This window comes from Fulmarus glacialis, unplaced genomic scaffold (genome assembly GCF_000690835.1).
Source record: "Fulmarus glacialis isolate BGI_N327 unplaced genomic scaffold, ASM69083v1 scaffold3848, whole genome shotgun sequence".
In the NCBI taxonomy this organism is placed as follows: Eukaryota; Metazoa; Chordata; class Aves; order Procellariiformes; family Procellariidae; genus Fulmarus; species Fulmarus glacialis.
Genome location: NW_009229956.1, coordinates 34,561 through 55,662, shown reverse-complemented (window position 1 = coordinate 55,662; position 21,102 = coordinate 34,561). Strand labels below are relative to the sequence as shown.

Genomic DNA, 21,102 nt, shown 5'->3' with positions numbered 1-21,102 from the left:
CTCTGCTGGGAAGGCCTCGGGGCGAGGAGAGGCTGAGGAACAGGGCTTGTTGGTGGAGAGGAGAAGGCTTTGGGGGGACCTAAAAGCAGCCCCCCAATACTGATGAGGAGGTTACCAAGAGGACAGAGCCTTGGTGACAGCAAGAGAACATGAGGTTAGCTCAGAAGTTGACGGGGTGATGTCTGACTGCGTATATGGAAAAAGATTACCACGTGGGTAACTAAGCTTTGGAGGATCCAACATCACTTGATGACAATCATAAGATAAACTCACAATTGGCAAAACTGAAGCCTTACAAAATTGATTGCAATGATGATGAAATCACTTGAACAGCACCACTTAATGCAGGCAAATACAGGGGTCCTATCTCTGCAAAATTAAAGTCACACAAGGTGGTAGATAGCATCCTCTGTCACTGAAAAGGTCTTTTGATGAAAACAACCAATTATAACATAGGTCTCCAGATCAATTCTGTAGCTGATAATAAGGTGGGTTTTGGATACATAAGTAGAGGCCTCTCAAGCCTGAATATTGAGATAATCTCTTTATCTAGCATTTGTGAAAATGGATGTTCGATGACTCTGCCCAAACTTATTGTACAACCTTCCAAAAAGTTACTGACATCTTGCAAAGTGTGTGGGGAAGAACTGTAGAATTACTCAAGCTGTATAAACAATCGTATGCACTTTAAAAAATAATTCATTTAAAAATGACTTGAGGATCACTGGCTGAAGGAAGCTGCAAGGGAGGAGGTTCAGTAACTGACAGCTTCTTCTCGAGCTGAAGGAGGCTCCTGAGGGCTGGAAGCTGAAGCTGCACTAACTCAGATTTCAGATAAGACACAGTTTTTTAAAGCAATTAATTGAACAACTTGAGCTCTGAATTTTGTATCATTTTTACATCCTAGAACAAGGCTGCTTTCCCAAAAACTACAACTACGTGCTCAGGTATAAGCCATAGATTTAATGCAAAAATTAAGAGGTTGCTTATGCAGGAAGAGATCATAACTGTCCCTCACAGCCCGATCTGTAACACAAACATTCACAGCAAAACCGTTTTCCAATTATCAGTTATAAGGATTTGATATCTACGATGTGACTTCTTCCAGCATCTGCAAGGCTGCAGTCATTTTTGATGACTTAATACCAGCCTACAGAACTGAACAAACTCCAGTTGCACATTTTCAATAACCAGAGGCAGGCTTCAGCTTAGCTGTTAACCTCTCGGGCAGCCACACTTAGCCTGGAATGTCAGCAAAGGGATCCCAGGATTTGAAATCTGAAATGACATCAGTGAAATACTGAGTCATCTCCTCCAGAAGAACCACAGAAGACAGCTCAATGTACATTTGTTTTGGCTGTGACAAGCCATATACTCCCACGCTGTCAAATGACCAAAGGCTTTCCCTTACAGTATCTGGTAGACACAGATGTTTGTATAAAAAACTATTTGTATATAGATATATTTGCACATCTGTTTGTATATAGACTGTGCATGCGGGCATATATATTACATATACACTATTTGTATAATTGTATTATGCACGTAAAAATGTCTCAGGGAAAATTCATTAGCATTCCCATATTAATCATATCGTGCATTGCAAGTATTTTCTTAAGAGACAGGACAGGACCACAGCAGTTTCACTTCACAACAAAGTGCTTATATGCTACATGACATCTATGCCTGAGAGAGACAAAAACTAACTCATGCTGCAGTTGCATCCTTTGAGGCTAATTGTAAAAGCAGCCATTTCTCTCCCAAGCATTATCAGTTTTGTCTTGATGTCATTGTAAGAAATACTGTTGAAAATCCAGCACTACCTGCTGCTCTCACTATCAATGAAATACCTAAACTAAATTCCGATAAGCTCCAAAAAAAAGTTAACATGGCAGAACATGAATTTTACAGATACCTGTGGAGACTACTTAGAGTTTACTAAATAAAAAATGTTTCTTCCAAAATATTTTTAATTTAGCAGACTGTCAAAAAACCACTCAATTTCCCTTTGATTTCTTCCACAGTTGCTTTTATCTGAAAAAAAACCCCAAAACTTCCATGTTATTAGTGCAGCAGTACATATTTTGAGTGCTCACCTCTCCGTTTTTGAGGGAGGTGTGTTTTTAAAAGCAGGTAACATTCTTCCTTTCTGTGGATTCCCAAGATTTCCAATTTCTGAATGAGGTTGTGAGATGCAGGACAGGGATTTCTTAGCATTTTGTCACTCTTTGGGAAGAGGACATTACTGTCTGGATGGTCTGAGGTCTAACAATTTACTCAAAGCATTGGTAAGGCTCACCTACCACAGCCTCAGCACACCTGACAGAAGACTGTACTAGTACTATAGGAGCATCTCTCCTTACAAAAATCTACCCAGACACCAGACAAATCGCTTTCCCTCTGGCAGTTAGAAGAAATCAGGTGCCAAATTCAACACTCAGGAATAGGTATGTAGCCTCACCATTCCCAAAGAGTTACAAATTTCCCTGGCAAGATATTAGAGAATAATTCAATCTAACAATGCAAACAAAGAAAATTATTTGGCCTGCTACCTTCACTACGCTGGTTTTGTTTTTTGAGCTGTATCCCCCCTGTGACTACTTCCAGTGTTTTATGGCTTGGAAGGCTTCCTGACACTCTTTGTCAAAATGATATAACAAAACCATTAAAAAAAAACCTCTTCCAGAGCAGGTGTCTACTAAATTTTTCTCACCTTAGGCTTACAGTCTCATCCCAGCCCTGCAAACACTGACAAATACCGGAATAGCTACAAGATCTCATTAAACAAGAAAATAGCTAGAAAGATGAACTTGCAATCCTGATGTTTCCTCTTGAAGAAATGAGATAAATAAGGTGCACTGCCTGACTTTGCATTGTTAATGAACTCTTCAAATCAACATTTACCTGGAAACTTTCTTCAATCTTTAAGGTTAACTTCAGCAAAAGTATTGGAAGAGTTTAATTAAAACAAGAGATCTTGAACATGCCAAGTGTAACTTTCATATCTTGAGGTATGCATCTCTATAATGTAACGTGACACAACTTCAGAGATCCATACAAGGGGAAAGTTAGTACTTTGTTCACCTCTACCTCCATGCTCAATCTCAGTTGAGAGGTACATCTCATCTGAGATGTACCTGATGTTCATCAAGCCACTAATCAATACCGTGTTTTGCTTTGCCCTGTCTGTAATACACACAGAACAAACAGGATCAGTAAAAAGAAAGCAAAGTTTCCACTTCTGTCTTTCAAATGCGCCCAGATTTCTCCTGGCTTAATAAAAGCATGCAACATGTAAGAGTTGTGAAGAAAAAAGTTGCATTTTGAAAGAGACAGAGAAGGATGAGATCTTTTTGCAGGCCTTTTAAGGTAAAGGCTACTCATGTAACTGCACCAAACCAATCCACCATCACTTGCTGCACAGAACATATACAACTTCTGGGAAAATCTCAGAAACAAGAAGGAAAAGACGATCTATTTGGGGGATATGACTACATTATGGTCAACAATTCTAGCATATGGTGAATAACACTACTGTGTTGAGTTTACTTTCCCAGATAAAGCACATTTTGTTTGAATAACTGGTTGCTGATACAATGAGTCACTTGACTGCCTGAAGTACCAGCTCAAATGCTTTAAAAGGACTGACTGGGAATCGCCGAGTACAGTATGTCTATTTGTTTAGGAACCACATCCTTTAAATAAACCGCTGACTCACCTTGTCACGCAAATGATGCTCTGCAGCCTCAATATTCAAAGGATCGTCAAAATTCAAAAGATCCTGGAAAAGAAACAGAACATTATAGGGTTCCCACTCACTGCATCATACAAGGCATCCAAAGCCCTAATGAACAAGACAATGAAACAAAGCAAACAAGACCAGCATGTAGTGCCATTTGCTCACTACCTTGACAGGTATCCCTACCAAAGGTAGATGCAAATGAGTTTGATGGTTGCAAACCAAATCACAAGTCAATTAAAGGAGAACAGCAGCAAGGCATTTGACCCCATCTGGTAGCATGCCACACACAGCCCCGTGAGACTTCTCTCTGGCAGTGATGCATTTCTATTTAAAAACTGAGACAGTTTTAAGCCAAATTTTGAAGGAACATTCAAAGTTTCAGAAAACACAATTCCTGTTCAAGGGTAAAGTAAACCCTTAAAAAAACCCTGCAAACATCCTGGTGATAAAGCATGAAGAGCTTCCTTAATACCATCTCCATAGCAAAGCAATTTAATTACCTCTGTGAAGAAACTACATAACCTGGAGCCTGACAGACAGGAAAGTTTAGTGCAATGGGAAACACAGGGCCGAGACAAAAGGGAGTGCAAAGACCCCAAGAGCTAAGGGCACGTGGGGCCAGGGAGCAGAAATAATCAAAATAAATCTCAGGTCTGTCAGTTTAATCTCAATAAATATTAACTTCAGAAGGAGAAAGGGTCTAGGGTTAAAACCAAAGGAAACCAAGATGCTGATAAAAGAGGAATGATCATTAAAAAAATAACATTGAATCACAAAACCCTCTATTCTGCCTGCAGCCCAGATCATTTTCCCTAGTTTAAGGTTAGCCTGTGACAGCAGTGAAATGCCATCGTTTCACATGTGTGAAAGGCTCATATCACTCTCTGACTCATTTTCAAGCAGCAAACCTCCCATTTCACTCAAACCAGGACACCAATCCACTTCATTTTCACTCACTTTCTTCAAGAAAACCCCAAAAGAATCTGCAAGGCCAGTACAATCCAATGCCAGCTTTTCAAAGCCTAATTACTTATAAGAAGCTGGGTGTGAGGGAAATCCAAGAGGCAAGCTGGGAAGCACGGCTCTTACCAGCCATGACAAATCCCCGCGGTCTCCGATGCGTGACCATCGCTCTTTGCAGCTGTTTGCCCTACAGATTATTTTTATGTGCCGTTCTGCCTCTGAAGGCACTTCTTTGTACCTCCAGTGGATTTCGCTTTCTTCCAGTTACTTAGCATGCAGTGGGAGACTAACTGTGAAATGCAATTACTCTTTGTTGAAAAGGCAAATGCTCTCCAATCTTCTAAAACAATTTACCAAAGAAGTTGTCGAAACAAATCAAGCCTTTGGATGCCAGGAAAGCTTAGGAGATTGTAGCCAGTCACTGGCTTGGTCTACGCTAGAGGTTTTAGAAACGCACCATGCTCCTGCTGATAGTGCTGGGAGCACAGTCACTGCTCTGTCCCTCCTCCTGCAGCTAGTGGAGGAAGGAATTTCCCTCTCCGAAAACAGGCTGGGGCTAGCAAAGCCCACAGTGATGCTCCTCATCCAAAGCTTTTCTCAGCCTCCTCTGTACAGCCTAGAGTGGCTGGGGTAGTTCTCTCCAGAGTCAATGACAAATGTGGCGACCAAGTTAGTGCCTTTCTTTGCTTTCTCTTGACCTTCCTACCCAGCAGCAATGGCTGTGGAAGAGGACCATAATCCTGGACTCCCTAAAAAAGGCAGCTTTTTTACAGTAAAGACTTAGCCCCTCTCTGCTTTTAGGGCAAAAGCAGCTGTTGCATCCTGCCTGCCTCTTGCAACTTCCTGTCCTCTCCTCCATTTTCAAGTTGCTCCTGTAATTACGAGGCACAGGTTTCTTGCTCCTGTCAATCTAAGGAAAAGGGGGAAAATGGGATTCCTGAACAAAATCGTATTATTTCTGTGACAAGTTGGGGTTTATGCAAATTCTGCAGGTGGGTACCGAGGCACTTGAACAGGAATATAAGCGTTCCAAACAGGAATGAGACTGCAAGGCAGTCATTAATTCCTAAACATCTTTTTAAAAAAGCGTCACACACAATTCCTTCTCAGAGCAATACGAATTTCTATTTCCTGCAAGCTAGTGGAAGGAATTTCATACTGTGTGGAAGATCCCAAGCAACTTGTTACCAAAATATCCCATAATAGATTTTTAACCAAAACTAAAAACAACATACGAAAAAGCTGGCATTTCAGACCATCTGTATGAGTCTTGCAGTTATACAAACAAAAGCTCAAACTAATTTCATACTTTACAACTCCCACTGAAGCTAAAGAAAATAATGACCTTGAGTTTAAGAGGCAACAGGCAGGATTCACATTAGGTGACACTGAAACCAAACCAGGCAGGAAAAAGGAAAGTGGATATGCAAAATATTCATTTACTTACAGTAAATAACGAGTTTAACCCCCAGACAACATCCTACAAAGGAAAAGCACAGTCAGTTAGGCATGCATTTCAGGTGAATACATTCACATACTTTATTTTTCTATTAATCCATGAAATTACTGGAAATCAAATCTAGATTAAGGGTGATGTTTTACTAATTTAAATCAAAATATTGAAAAAGCTTTCCCATTTTAAGGATGTTTGATATTTAGAAGTCACCAAAAAACAAATACTGCATATTCAAATACAAGTTCAGATCTTTTTGTGTGTATAGGAGCCTTATTCCTGTTGCTTCTCTGCTCAAGAAGAGGAATAATACCTCAGTATATGCCACCAACTGACTGCACTGCTTAGTTCAAAGGGTGCGTATAAAACTTAATTCAGCAATCCATTCTTAAAATTAAAAAATTAAAACGGTGTCAGACAAATATTTGAAACTGTGTCAAAATATCAGAGAAAAGAGATTTAGGTATAATATGAGTACGGAGAAATACCATTCTTATATGGCCATATGTCTCAGATCATTTTACTGCCTTTAAGTATCTATTTAAACACAGCTGAATAGAGAGGGTTTGCAATTCCTGCAAACAGGAAGCTTCGGAGGAATCTGCCTCCAAACACAGCTTATTTTGGGTTGGGTATCTCCAAAAGAGTTCCACTAGCACTGACCTAAGAGTCCACATCCTCAACCTTCAGAGAACAAGAAAATACACAAGATCCAAATATTACAGAAAGAGACTTAAAAGCATCACCTACCACCAACCCCGAGGCTAAGCGTTTCTACCTAGAGGAAAGACTATCTCTTTTAGTAGCAGCATAACTAAGCTACCCTACTGCAAAATCCCACTGAAGTCTGGAGCTCACACCTACCAGACAATTAAGTAAGGTCAGCATTGCACCTCCTGCCCTTACAGCCTGCTAGCACTTGACTGCCTACCCATGAAAACCACACTGCCTGATGTCCAGTAGCGGGAACAAACACTGCACATCAATCGTTTCACGGCTAAAATGTACCCTTCACAATAAAGATAAAGCCTCAAAGTAAAAACTTCCTAACCACAGCAAAGAACTTCAATAAACAAGCGTATTTCAGTTTGTTTCCTGTTCCAGGCCCTCTGCCGAGAGTGGTGGACCACAGAAATCCATACCCCATAAGAACACTATCCAATTATGCTCTAATGAAAAAGACACGTGTCAGCATTATCCGAACAACAGCCTCTCACGATCCAATTTTCCTTTGACCTTGCACAAACAACCTACTCAATTTATCTGCTTTTAATAACGCGAATCTGCCCAGCAAAGCTGATATTGTCAGACAGAGTTTTCAGTTTCAGCATCTTCTCCTAATGGAGTTTCTGAAATCATCAGGTGCAGCAAAGACAGCAACTCTTTCAAACGTACTCATCATCTTCAGTGGCAGCACAGACACATGAACTGCAAAAAACAACAAACCCGAGACACCTAAGGATTACAGTTATCCATACATTTTAAGACTATAGTGCTGAGCAGTCATCCCCACTCCCAAATGACCATACTGTCAGTTCCTTGGCAAGTATGAGAAAATGGAGTATTTCAAATAACGGATGAAAGTCATCGTTTTACCCTTTAAGTTCTGTGCTTATTCAACTACAATTACTGTCACAGAAACTCAGCATAGCAGAGGTTAGCAAAACACAGTATTAAGGAAACCTGTATTAAGCAATCCTGGGGATAAACTATTTGTACGGTGCAGTAGTGCTAGAGAAAAAATGAGCCAAAGTCACTGATTAAAGGAGGATTTCAGTGGTGTGGAGAGCCTGGAGAGTAGGAACAGGCATGAAAGTCTCAGCTTCACTTCACTCTCCTGCATTCAGGCATAAGAGGGTGTGCAGTGCAGCACAGGCTGCCACGGCGTCACCACTCTCGGGGTCTGCTCCGCTCCGGTGCCCCAACGTATGCTGCCCCTGGCATGGATGCAGCCCGAGGACTGACTGATGCAGGGTGTGTAACCAGGGATGGCTGCTGAGAGTGCCTCTGCCCGCAGCCAGCCACTCTGCCCCAGCAGGAGCCCCTTCCACTGCTGCCCTCAAAGGCTGTATTGTCCTTCAGGGAGGCAGAGTGAATGTCTTGGGGGTAAAGAAGCAGGAATAAATTAACTTTTTAAGGGTCATCTTTCATCTACACCATGTGACAGCAGACTGTAGCTGGAGAATGTGATGCAGAATTACAATTTTACTGAGCGTTAAAAAACATCCTAAAGAGGCATGAGCAGCTCACGCTAGCACGCTGGGGTCTGTCCATTTCTAAATCTGCCTGAACCCCAAAATGGCATTCACAGGGTTGCAAACTGTTCATAGCTGTTCAACCACTTACCAGCATAGCTAAAAAGAAACAAACAAGAGAGCAACTCAGTCACATTGATTCTGAAAACCTTCTCTTTACATTTAATAGTGTGGAAGCCCCCAGACTCCCAGAGCCTCCCCACCAGGGACACTTGCAGATTGTCTCTCCAGACAAAACAGATTCTGCTCCAATACAAGCAGTGACGAGCCATACCTGACACAAGTAAATGTTGCAACTGAAAACAGAAATGTAAATTATATCAAATTATTTTCCCATTCTGTAAACACACGCTTTTGAGGTTTACCTAAATTGCTCCCAAATTCTCATTTGCTGAACCCTGATTTTAAGACTTTGGGACACTTGACTCATTCAGGCTGGCTTTGCACAGAGTTCTATCAGAAAGAAAAAAAAAAAAAAACAGCAAACACCTCGGTAAGGCTGTGAGTTTTCAGAGCGCTGTACATTTTCACAGCCATTCTAGACACCTAAAAGCATAGAAGGATTATTATTATTACTAAATAACTTACGTGTGAAATTCTTAATATCATTTCTGATGTTTCCACCTATTCAAGTTTTATGATTTGCTAGATTCATTTTATACCCTCGCATGGCTCCATAAAAAATAATCCTAAATTACTACCAGAGGGCAACACTTTTTGTAATGAGTTTGAGGCTAGCCTGGATTTAAATCTAGGATATTGAGAAGGGGAAGTGGGATGGAACAGATGAGCAAGAGTGAAGCAAGTATTTCATATTTGAAAAACTTGACACTGTTGCATTGCAAAAATAATCACTTTGCATTATCGACTTCAGCAGAGCTGCTTGCTGCATGCAGATAAGCACTTGCCTGAACTCTTGCTTCACATCTTCCTGACGAGCTAAAAGGATTTGCAAGCCACCGAAGATCCTGTCAGATTTAACAGTTCAAAAACTTCTGTTTTCTTTTAATGTAATAAAGCATCATCCTTGGCTTCAAACATTTACTGAACTTTTGGCTTAAGTACTCTGAAAACAGAAAGTTAACCCTACGCACAAGAATTTTTAAAGGTTATCTTCACATGTAGAAGCAGGGCAGATGTCGCATTAAAATGTTAATAATGCACATGTTTATGCTGCTCCACTTCAATGAGCGAATCTACTTGCAAAAGGAGAATCAGACACAGGGATGTGCCTGTTCACATGGGGAATACCTGACAAGGCTGTTTCCTTTACAATGCTTCTTTTTGTCTACTTTCTTCTACATGCTTAACATCGAAGTTACACAGTACAAGCAAAGCCATTACTGAGGGGTAACCTCAGAGCAAAACCAAGGACTTCTTGCGCTTTTCGTAACGAAGCAGCATGGTCTGCTGAGGATAGACCCTGCAGAAAAGGCTGCAGAATTCCCCAAACAGGTTTATCTGTGCCCAGGCAGGCCCTCTCCCTGTCCCCCTGGTCTCCCGAAGGCTTTGCATCAGTACAGATGTCACCCACGAGGTTAGACGCCCTTCACGAGCCAACCGCAGGTCACAGGTAAGCAAGTGTTTTTTATTCCTCTCTACTACATTAGTTCAAAATATTCAAGTATCATACTTGAACTAAAGAGCAGTACCTGGTGAAATCCATAGTAGAAGAGGGGATAACGAAGGAAACATACTCTGCTCCTTGGCAGTGTCACTATTTTGAGCTCAAGCATGGGGAAGTCAACGCAAGCAAGTCAGAAGATCAACAGACTGTTATAAATAACCCTTTATAATCGCTCCTTTTCATTCTTCAGTATTTTTGTGTTGCATTTCAGTGAAAAGTTACATTAAAGCCCTGCCCACAGATTTATTTATGGCATGCCAAATGAGGAAAAAAAAAAATCTGTCACTGCAGCAATGTTTAAAGTTCAAGAGCAATGAATAAAAATACTAAATACAGCTTTTGAAATAGCCTCTCCTGAGGCTAGAGAGTCTCAAAGCATTGCATTTGTAGGAGGTCCTAATTCAGTTAGTCACCAAATCTTCCCAAGTGGCAGTTCTCACAACCACTTCACAAAAGAGATGCCATTGAAACCATGTAACAGACAAGTGTTTAGCTATGCTTGCCGATGTTTGGAAATACAACCACACAGCACTTCTTTTGAAGAGAGAGCAAACACGTAAATCATAAATTTAACAGGCAAAGTATATTTAATACATTAATTTAAGCAGAGAACAAGCCAGACAAAAGCAGCTAATGAACTTCCAATCAAAGAAACTTCTTTAGAGATCCAAGGAGCATTTCTGATCTAATAGACTGATTAAATTAAAGCTCTTTGCTAAACCACTTTTTTATATACAAACAATTTAACCCATTCAGATCAATGAAAGAAGCAGCAGTCATTTATACAAGGAGATGTCTGAAGCAAATCTTTTTTACAAACTGAAGCTGTAACTTCAATAAAACAAGTGCCAAGCTTTGTACATCACAGTTTGGAAAAGGGCTTGAAATTACACTCAAAAACTCAGCAAGCTGAAAGTCAGGCCACTGCATGGCTGTCTCCTGGGGCAGGTCTCCACTGTCCTGTCTGCCTACACACCAGCTCAAGATGGTTTTCCACTTCCATTCACCTTCTTCCATCATCTCTCACAAACAAGCCCAGCTTCTTTCTCTCTTCATTGCAGCCTAGAAAACCAAGCATCCTTCATCCCACCCAGCCCCATTTTCCACAGGCTCTGTTGGACTTCTTTTTGCCTCCTCAACACACCTCCACAAACATCTCTGATTTCTCCCCATGGACTAGCCACCTGTTTGCAACCACTACAATGTAATTGACTGCACAAAACTTATTACTGGTCCAAGGGCTTAAAAAAAAGTATGTTTTCATGCCAGAGATGATAGGCACTTTCTAGCTTACGAAAAAACTGCTTCCCTCCTAAACAGTCTTCTCCCAAATAAAATGTTCTCTTTTACATTTCCTCTCCCTGGCCTTCTCCTCTCTAATCTGGCATATAACACTGCTACAGTATCTTGCAAAACTCCTGTAGCAGGTAAAACACTGTTTCCACCTGGAATACGGTGATGAAGAGAACGTCAACTGTCTTTAATCAACCACAAAGGCCATCTCAATTCTCGTGTGCCTGCAATCCCAGCTCATGCTTCCCACCCAAACAACAACAGTAGCTTACTTAGAGGGCTTTGGGTAATTTAAATGGCATGAACTGCTCCAGTTAGCAAACACAAAAAGAAGGAGGAAGGCTGGAAAACGATTTCTTCTGTGCTCAAATATACTAGATGCAAGAAAACAAGAATAATTATAGTCTGTTCTTCTCCCAGACCAAGACAGTTGTGAATTGCCAAGTATGCAGGAGCACTCGTCTAAAATCCCTTACTTTTGTTACTGACTCCTTGACATTTGTCCCCAAGGTTACTTCAGAGCAAGCAGATAATCTTTTATAAATTATTCCCAGGGGAATTCTGTGATAGGTTCTTAATGAACTACACTACAGTGATTATGAACACTAAGCCATCGCCCTCAGGAGACCAGTCTACTCAACTGATTAAAGTTGACACAAATTGCATATTCAGAAATCAACAATTTGGGGAAAACAAGCATGGTTTAATTAGACTTACTAATCTACTGCACTGTTCTACTGAGTCACTTTTAAAAACATGCTAGTGATAACAGCTACTGTATTTAAAAGATTAGGCTTTGCCAGAAGCCACTAAAGAGAGAAAATTTTTGCAAATCTTTTATCAAGCAAAGGTTATTACAAGACATTGATTTGTGCATGTATTTTCACCAGCTTGGGCATGTACAGAGGGGGGAAAAAAAAAAAAATCAGTTCTTACAAAACTGATAAAAGCCGATTTAAAAAATCAAAATACAACACAACATATCCCTGCAGAAAAACTTCCTGAAGCTTATTTTAAGAAAAATAGAATAATGTCAGATCTACATAGAAGACTGTATTCAGTGGCTTATAACTTTTCTTTGCCAAATACTGGGTCTGAAGTTTTTTTGTCTGCTGGTTATTCAATTTTTAGAGGTGGAGAAGAAAGGCAAGGAAATGAAAGCAGTAACAACGGACATTTTATGCACTTTAGAGAGCAAAGGTATTGAAGAATATAAATCTTTTGCACTGCACTTCTCTTTAGATGACTTCCTTTACAGAGGGAGACTTGAACCATTGAAAGGTACCTTGTGGTAAAGCTGTGCCTTTTGCAACAGCTACAAACACCTATCTAAACTGTGATCAACAAGGGTATTCAGAAACCGCTTTGACTGGGACAACTAAATCTCCCTCGCTTGGTTTTCGCTGAACACGCGCAGGCTCTCCCCAGTCCCCAGTGCCGATCAGAGCCACGAGGGACAGCCCAGCCCTCGTGAGAACCGCCCCGGGCCAGGCACTTGCGCAGTGAGCAGGGCACCAACGCACCAGTCCGCATTCAGTTCAGAGCAGCAGTGCCATTTTGAAGTGGAACCTGCCCCTCTCCCCACTGTCCGTGGGGTCAGAGCAGTTGTGGTGTGTGTGAAATAAACGTCTGGATAAAGTCAGGTCAGATGTTCTGCTGCAGATGCATATCATGTGGGCTCCAGCACCAAGCAGGGATGCAGAGATCTGGACCAAAGAGGACGCTACCCTCCAAACCATATCAAAAAGGCAGCTCTGAACCACTGGGAGCTCCTACAACACCCTGAAGTACTTCTTACATTATGGAAAGAGACAAACAGTGCACGTCCTTTCATGTTTGCTGACAAATGGTTGTGACTCTTCTGTCCTTCCTCATCTACCTCTTTACTGGTTCAAAAAAAAACCACACAACAAAAACCACACCACACTCTCCTGCATACCTGCCTCTCCCTTCTGCTGCCACTCCCTACCCCCTTGCTAAATTACTCTTTCTTCTGTATTTATCCCCTCGTATTTTGCTGCTTCCCTAGAGCTGTCTTCTACAATGCTGATATCGCCTTCGGTATCCCAGAAAATACAAGAAGGCATGCAGCTTAGGCCCTGGGGTTTTTTGGGGGTTTTTTGTTTGTTTGTTTTTGTGGTGGTGGTGGTTCTGCTCCTGCTGCACTGACAAGAACAGAGTAGAGCTTTGAAGGAGTCCACTTTACTTGGGACATAAAGCAGTTTGCAGCAGATCAGTGCCCATACCTTCAGGGACACACAATGGCCAACAGGCTTGCTTTTCTCTCCTTCACAGATTCCTTTGATCAAGACCTGCAGCACTCATATCACACCCTTTCAGCAAATAAAGACTAAGTCTTCAGGGAACAAAATATAAGACTAAATACTTCCACTGACACGTTTCTGTTAAGCTGCAGGTATAGCTCCCTGCTGCTGTGCTGGCCTTTCCCTAAAGCTGTTTGCTTGCAACCATATGTTGTATTTTATTACTCACTGTTTTGATTTTAAAGAGTAAAGCTGTTGGCAGCAGGAGACATTGTGCTATATGGTCCTGGGAGCCTCCATGAGATCAACACGCAGAGTTGGACCTCTAAGTGCTCTCTGCATGCGAGGGAGAAAGGCAGCTCTGCAAATGAAGAGGATGAGCTGGATGCGACCCCAGAGGGAGTACTGAGATGTGAGCAGGCACAGCCCTCCTCTGAACAGTGTTTCAGCCAGAAGGTCACCCATAAAACCTACAGCCAGCCAAGCACAGCATAGCTGAGGAGGCGAGGACTCCCAGAAAGTTATTCTGCACATCTTGCTCCTCAGAGAAAAGAAAGCCCACATGCCTAGGTGTTAGCTCATTCAGGGTGTCCTTCTGGAATAGTCGCTGCAGATACAGAATGAAGTTCACCCCTTTCCTTCCTTCTCACTGTGCCGAACACTGCTCCGGGTGGGGAGCGGGCTTAGATGAGAGGCACCACCATACCTCTTGGAAACAGCACAAGGAGAAATAAGGTGGTATAAAGAGTCTTAAGTGGGCAACAGTGCAGGAGGCATGGACACATTGCCTGAAACAACACCCACCTGATTCAATTCCTGTACTGAAGACAGAGAAGACATGTGAAGGCACACTGCCTGAAAAAACAGGTTATCTTCTGCTTAATGCAGTATTTGAAACTGGTATTCAGTGAATAATTGTAAGCATACTGGGTGACGTTTTTCGCCCCAGCACTCAGAGGCTCTATACTGGTCTACACAAGGAAGTGGCAGCCACCTTGACAGAGTCCATCTCCCCCTTGAGATCACACATACAATTTCTCAGGAGCTCAGTTTTGTAACCTTGGTGATCGTGACCAGGAGCTGGTTGTAAAATTCATATTAGATCAAGAATCTCCTTGCCAAGCTATGCTTGACTTCCCAGTAATTCTCCTCCTGCACAGTAAGAGCTGGCATTTGTGCTCTTTGCCACTGCTATGAAGCCTTTAATTTTCTTCTTTTGATGACTTTCTCCTCCTTACTTTACCAATATGGAGGATAAACATATCCCATCCCAGGATTTGAATAAATCAATAGCAGAACAATGCTACCATAATGCTGGCTGAGAAAAATATTATCAGCAGCAAAAATTAATGACAACAACACAGAACATACAGGTTTACTTTTTTCCCTTCATCCTGAAGACAGTGACAGTTATTATCTGTTTAAAATACTCCTCTACACTAATTACATATAAATTTGACAGCAGACCACCTGTTTTCATTAAGATGATGAATGAAAGTTTTGTGCTTATACTGAAGCTTTTAAAACTACTCAGGTTTATGCTTAAATGTTGAGGTAAAGGTAAGTAGAAAAATTATGTCAAGACCCTCTGATTTATTTCTCCAAGAGACTACAGTTTGACATTTGCATGACTTCAAATTAAGTTTTACTGCCTGAAGACAACAGCAGAACAACAACACAACAAGCAATACGGCATATTTTCCCATTTAGTATTAAATGCTAATTAAATAAGCAAGCCTCTTATGGAAAAACTCCAAATAGCAATAATTTATTGTAAACGAGTCTTAATTCCTTTTAGATTAGATTATCTAATAACACAGACAGGTATTTCTTAACCTAGTATCTGAAGTTATGGGAAAGGAATTCCTGAAGAAAATATTGTTTTCCTATAGGTGGGTATAAAAAGCTGTCTGCATATCTGTAGTTTAAGATTATCTTGATGTTTCCCATTCTTTCTCCTGGCTCTGACAGCAGTAACATGAAAATGACAAAACAGCTCTTCAAAATACCCCAATGAAGAATTGAAATGCATACACAATGTGAAAATCCTACAGAAAATAGTTCTCCAATTATCTGAAACCACCTGTAGCTCCATCAGAACAGGGTTACAAAAAAGGACCAAATATTCCTTATGAACATTCATCATACATTTTAAAATATTGGTTTTAATGTTACTCCAGAGTCAGTCAGCAGAGCTGCACAAGTGTGCTTTGATTATTTTTATGGTTCATAAATCAGTCACTGACCAATTTCCAGTTGTAGTTTGCTAGAGATAATTGCAGAAGGAACAGCTTGACTTTTAAAACCAATTAGGCAATCACAATACAAAGATCCACTTTTTCCTTTTTTTTTTTTAAATCAATCACCCACAATAATTTTATAGCAAAGTGAAAACAAGCATTTGAGAAAAAGCTGATGAATACTAGGGAGGCCTATCTTAACTAGGCAGATGATACTCATGGCGAGTAAAGTACAAGGAAGTGCATGTTGAGGACTAACAGGAGCTACTGAAGCACTTTTGAGTTTGAAATTGGAATTATTGAGGGGGAAGAAGCAGGCTATCAGAGCAACAATAGCAGTATTTCATACTAGGTATTTAAAAGCTGGTATTGTCAGTGAAATAAAAATCTGAGAACAGAATGGAATTAAAACCACTATTTGCTTTCCGCCTGGAAAACTTCAGTTTTGACCATCAAACCTAAAAGCAGGAGAAAAGCAAGTTCAGACAGTCTGAGCAGAGGCCCAAAATAACTTCAGCAGTCCCTCGTTTTATGAGTACTCTGTTTTAGAGAGGAAAGAAGTATGCAATAAAATGATGCAGAACATAACAGAATGGAGACTGAAAGGTAAATAAGCTCCTGTTGCTAACTCATAGGTAGCTATAAAGCAGTGAAAGATTACACAAAGATCAGTTAGAAAGCATTGCATCAGTTTTTACACAATCCATAAGCAAACTGCTACCAGAAATTATCTAAGAATTTAGGATTCAGGAGTGTTTCTACGGATAAAGAAAACATTTCCAATCGCATCAACAGTGATTTAAGAAGTATATATAGTTTTAAAACATTACCTACTAATGATCTGTTTCAGGGTTAAAGTCCAACTTTCTTAATAACCTGATTTAAAAAGGATCTAATACAGGAATTCAGAAATAGCACATTTAGTGCCTTCACTAGTACACAGACTGCTGTTAACAGTGGTCCATGGAAACGCTTCCAGTAGCAGGAACAAGTAAAGTGGAAAACAGATAATGCTCAACACTTAGTAACTCAAAGAGAATTTCAATCATGGATGAGATGACACTGAGTGCAACAAAATGCTAGAAAATAAAATTGAGTTAGCTCCCCCCCCCCTTAAGAATTCTCTACACTGTTAAAACACTTTTTATCAGATAACTTTTTAAAAGTATTTAGGAGATTTTATTTTTTATTTCAGAAAGTTAAAAGGCATAATTTAAATGCCTCTTCAAGTTTCTACCCATTTGATACTAAAGAAAGTGTTAAAAAGGCCACATCAGTTTGTTTTGAAGAATTTTTCATGTAAGAGCTCTGCTGCCACCACAAGGATACAGAAGATGAGAATCTAAAACCTCTAAAACTTAACCCTTCTAAAAGGTTAAGCATATAACATGAATGCATGCAGTAGCATACCACAGAGCTGGTTTGTGCATGTGGCTTTTGAGGTTTTGTGTTATCTATTTGAATGGTTTTACTAACGCACTCAGAATAGCTGCATTAGTAATGCCTGCCAATTTGTCACAGAAATACAGTACATCGCGATTCTCAAATTAAGTATTTTAGCAGTGGTTTAGAGTGCTTTATTGGACAAATTTGGGTGCTATGCCTCCAGAAAACCAGGCTGCCTTCATATTATCAATGAGTGGAATATGAAATACTGACTTTCAAAGTCCATCATTGGCCAAGACCAGATACTACCCGCAGCGCTACTGTGCAAATCCACACAATATTCCGCCTGAGGACATGAGCAGGTTCTCCAAATCATGGTGCCCGAGTGTTGGAAACAAAGGATTCAGGAAGGTTCGAGTAGTAGGTGCAAGTGGAGTGTTAAGAGATAAAAAGTAACCTGGGTCACATCTCATGGCTCTCATTTGCTACCGGTTTCATTTAATTCTGTGGTCTATAATTAACATGTACCTACCATAATTATTAATGCACACTGACAAATAACTTGACTGTGTGGAGATTGTCAATAAACCAGCACAATTGCATATTTTCCATCTCAGAAGCATGTGTAGCCTGGAATCTAAGCACTTGGACACTAATCAAGGTTCAAAACACATAGGAAGGCATGCATGAAGCTTCACAGGTGATACTCAGTCAAAGATCTGAAGGAGCACCTGATAAAGCAGCTATCAGGAACCCTGGCTCTGACCAAGACCCACCTTTCCCATGTTGATTAGTCCTTTCAAAGAACACACTTGGAAAGGATGAAGAATATCTTCGACAAAGAACAGACTCACTCCAGATGCTAGTTACCATCTAATTACAACCAAGCAAAAACACTGTTTGGGAAATAGTGCTTGCAGCTTACTAACATCCCCAACGGCTATTTATGCTCAATTTTTTTTAAGCTCCTTTTGTACTAGAGGCACAGTGTAACAATAGCGTTTCTACAGTGGCACAACTTGGAAGTTAGGACCAACATGTGGTACTTATTTTTTGTGATGACACTTCAAATCACATGAAGTGACAACATGACATGTGAGAGAATACTTACTGAAACTGCAGTTATTTAAAAATGGAGACTCTCAAGACAAAGTAAGGAATGAAAACTTTGCAATTTGGGGTGGGGTTTTTTTTAAAGCTATAAAATGTGAGCTTGCAATTGTGGTGCTTCAATGCCCATGGGGAAAAAACAAAATCCAAGGGGGATGCTGGATTTTTTTTTTTTTTTTTTTTAATGTCAGCAGCTATTCCCACCCATAGTCTTAACCTGCAGCAATATTTTAATCTCTAAGAAAAATACCATGAATAAAGCTAGGAGAGCAGACAAAAATATATGTACATTCTTCTCCAGTTGCAATATTGGTATACTGATTTTCTAATAGCTGAAGCTTAAAACTCGTAGTCCAAAAACTTTCTCTGGGAATGAAATACAGGGACAGGAACAGAACCAGTTAACTTAATTACCCAGTCAGTGTCTTGATTTAACCTAATATGAAAACAGAAACACAAGGGCAAAACAAAATCATACTAGCTGATGAAAAAAAATAGGGAAAGGGTGTTTAAGAAAACCTACAAGACAACACACAGAGATTCTACTTCAGTTTCCAGAAAGTCAGATGCTCATGAGGAGATTTTACAGATGAAGAAAGTCACAGATCTCATTCATAGTGCCAAAAAGGAAACCAAGTATTAGATGAAACTCATTTTCAATTTGCCTTTTGAAAAGAAACAAACACCTGACATGCATACCCTTTATCTACCTAACATAGCTAATGTTCTTTAAGAACCAATTCTGGCAGGGTTCCTGGTAAGAGCAAAAGGGAGATTATTGCTCAGTGTTCTGCAAGACTTCTGGCAGCAAGATCACATAACAGTAAATTGCCAGTAACCACTTCGCATAGCAGGACAAGAGCAGTCACTGTGCTGAAGCACGTCCTTTGCGACAATCTCCCTAAGAGTATTTTATACAGGAACTATGACTCTAAATTTGTTAATGCTGCCCAGCTGTGGTGGGACCAACCTCCAAAGTCATTCTGCAATCACAGTGGCACAACTACCAGCAGTTTTACAGGAGCAGAATTTCACTTACATTTTAGTGACTCGTGTAAAATGAAGTTTGAGGCATGGTTAAAGGGCAGAGGCAGTTAGTTCCCTACTGGAGTGACTAAAACAGCCAAGAGTGCCATGCTTTACGCAATACCTAAGTGCAAATGCACTGCTCCCACTTTGAACACAGGATGAAACAGAATTCAAGACTGTGCAGTAACTACACTCTGATTCTGTTCCACATGGCATTTCTCCCAAATGCAACTTGCCTTTCACTTTTCCAAGTTCCTCTACTCAGAGGAACTTGGCAGGGGGGAAGGAGGGGAAAGACAGACTATTGATTTATCAGGAATGACAACACAATGGAAATTACAAGGGTTATGGATTACTGTTAGTCCTGCTCACGTCATGCTCTTGTATTTGTTGCCTGATAAAAAGCAGACCACCCTTACCGAGCGTGGTTTCTCAGGGTCACCTACAGCCATACCATTCTACAAAACTTTTTGTCAGTTAAAGCAGTATTTGTGCAGCTATGCTAAAACTAGCAACCATTTCTATAATCAGTTAGCACTGTACTTGTTTCAGTATTGCCACCAACACCTGTTGAAAGAAAAAACTCAGTTGTTCTAGAGCAAACCGCATTATTTGTCTCTTTCCAAATCCATAAAAGTATTTTAAAAGCTTTATCTAGTTCGACGTATGTGTCTAAAAGGAAATAGTACCTTTAATGTTCTAGTTGGAGCCCAGCCAGTGCCATCAATTGAATGTTCTCTCAATAAACTGGAAAAAAGACACACATATTATACAGTGCAACTTCTAGTTAAACAACCTTTGTCAGAAATCTTCTCAGAAAACATTAAGAACTTAGGAAGTAATTGCAACATAAGAATTACCTCTTGCACTATATCTAGGTACTGGGATTTTAAAGCACAAGAATTGGTATGTCTTCCTAGAATTACATTCTACATAGCGTCATTACAGGTCTCCCAATCTGAGCTCAACCTTCGTCAAAAAACCTGAATTATTTTCATGAAGCAAAATAAGCATGACAGAAATCCTTGTGACACAGTCTCGACATTAAACCTTTATTTTCCCCCTGAGCACAAAGACACATGTGCTCCCGTTTAGAACACGTTCATCTTTGGTGAAGAGACAGGCTTGCAGAATGACCCATCTCTCACCAAATCTGGCACAACTTAATCCAAAAAAGGGTATTTTTGGTGGGATATGTAATTAGCAAGAAAGAGGATTATCATCCTCTCTTCTGTGAAAGGACTTTGGCTTATTAGAGGCAGGGATAGGAAAGTGAAAGTTTTGGTCTGTCTGCTCAGGAAGGTTCTCTAAGAGCCGTAACATGAGCAGATGCATCTCAAGCCTCTGGGGACACAGGGCAAGACAGTCTAGCAGCAGAGTCTTATAGCTCGCCTCTTCCAGCAGGTGAGCTATATTGCACGCAGAACGTTCTAAGGCTTTACAGGCAAACTCAACATCATACATCCCCAACTGGAAATCATGATGAAGACTACTCTGGGCAAGAGAGATTGCTCACATGAGGAAAGAGTTCCTTATAAACTATAATACATGCTCTTGAATTTTAATACAAAAACATATGAATATTAATTTAAATAATTAAGATGCAGACTTTCCTATATACACACACACTGTTCAGAAATTTTATATGACCTGCATATTATGCTACATATTAAGTCCAGTGAAGCTGTTGACCTATTTACAAGTTGAAATCATTAGGTGTATTCAGTTGGTTAGGCATTC

General features: G+C 40.4%; 1 protein-coding gene across 1 annotated transcript in view; it reads right to left on the bottom strand.

Annotated features, from left to right (window-relative positions):
* The window catches only part of UBE2F (ubiquitin-conjugating enzyme E2F (putative)), a 79,094-nt gene that overhangs the window by 26,149 nt on the left and 31,843 nt on the right, over positions 1 to 21,102 (bottom strand). Inside the window, exons 6-8 of the mRNA XM_009584022.1 lie at positions 20,052 to 20,109; positions 6,153 to 6,185; positions 3,719 to 3,781 (exon numbers count right to left, since the gene is read on the bottom strand). Coding sequence (XP_009582317.1) covers positions 3,719 to 3,781; positions 6,153 to 6,185; positions 20,052 to 20,109 — 154 coding nt within the window. The remainder of the gene's footprint in view (positions 1 to 3,718; positions 3,782 to 6,152; positions 6,186 to 20,051; positions 20,110 to 21,102) is intronic.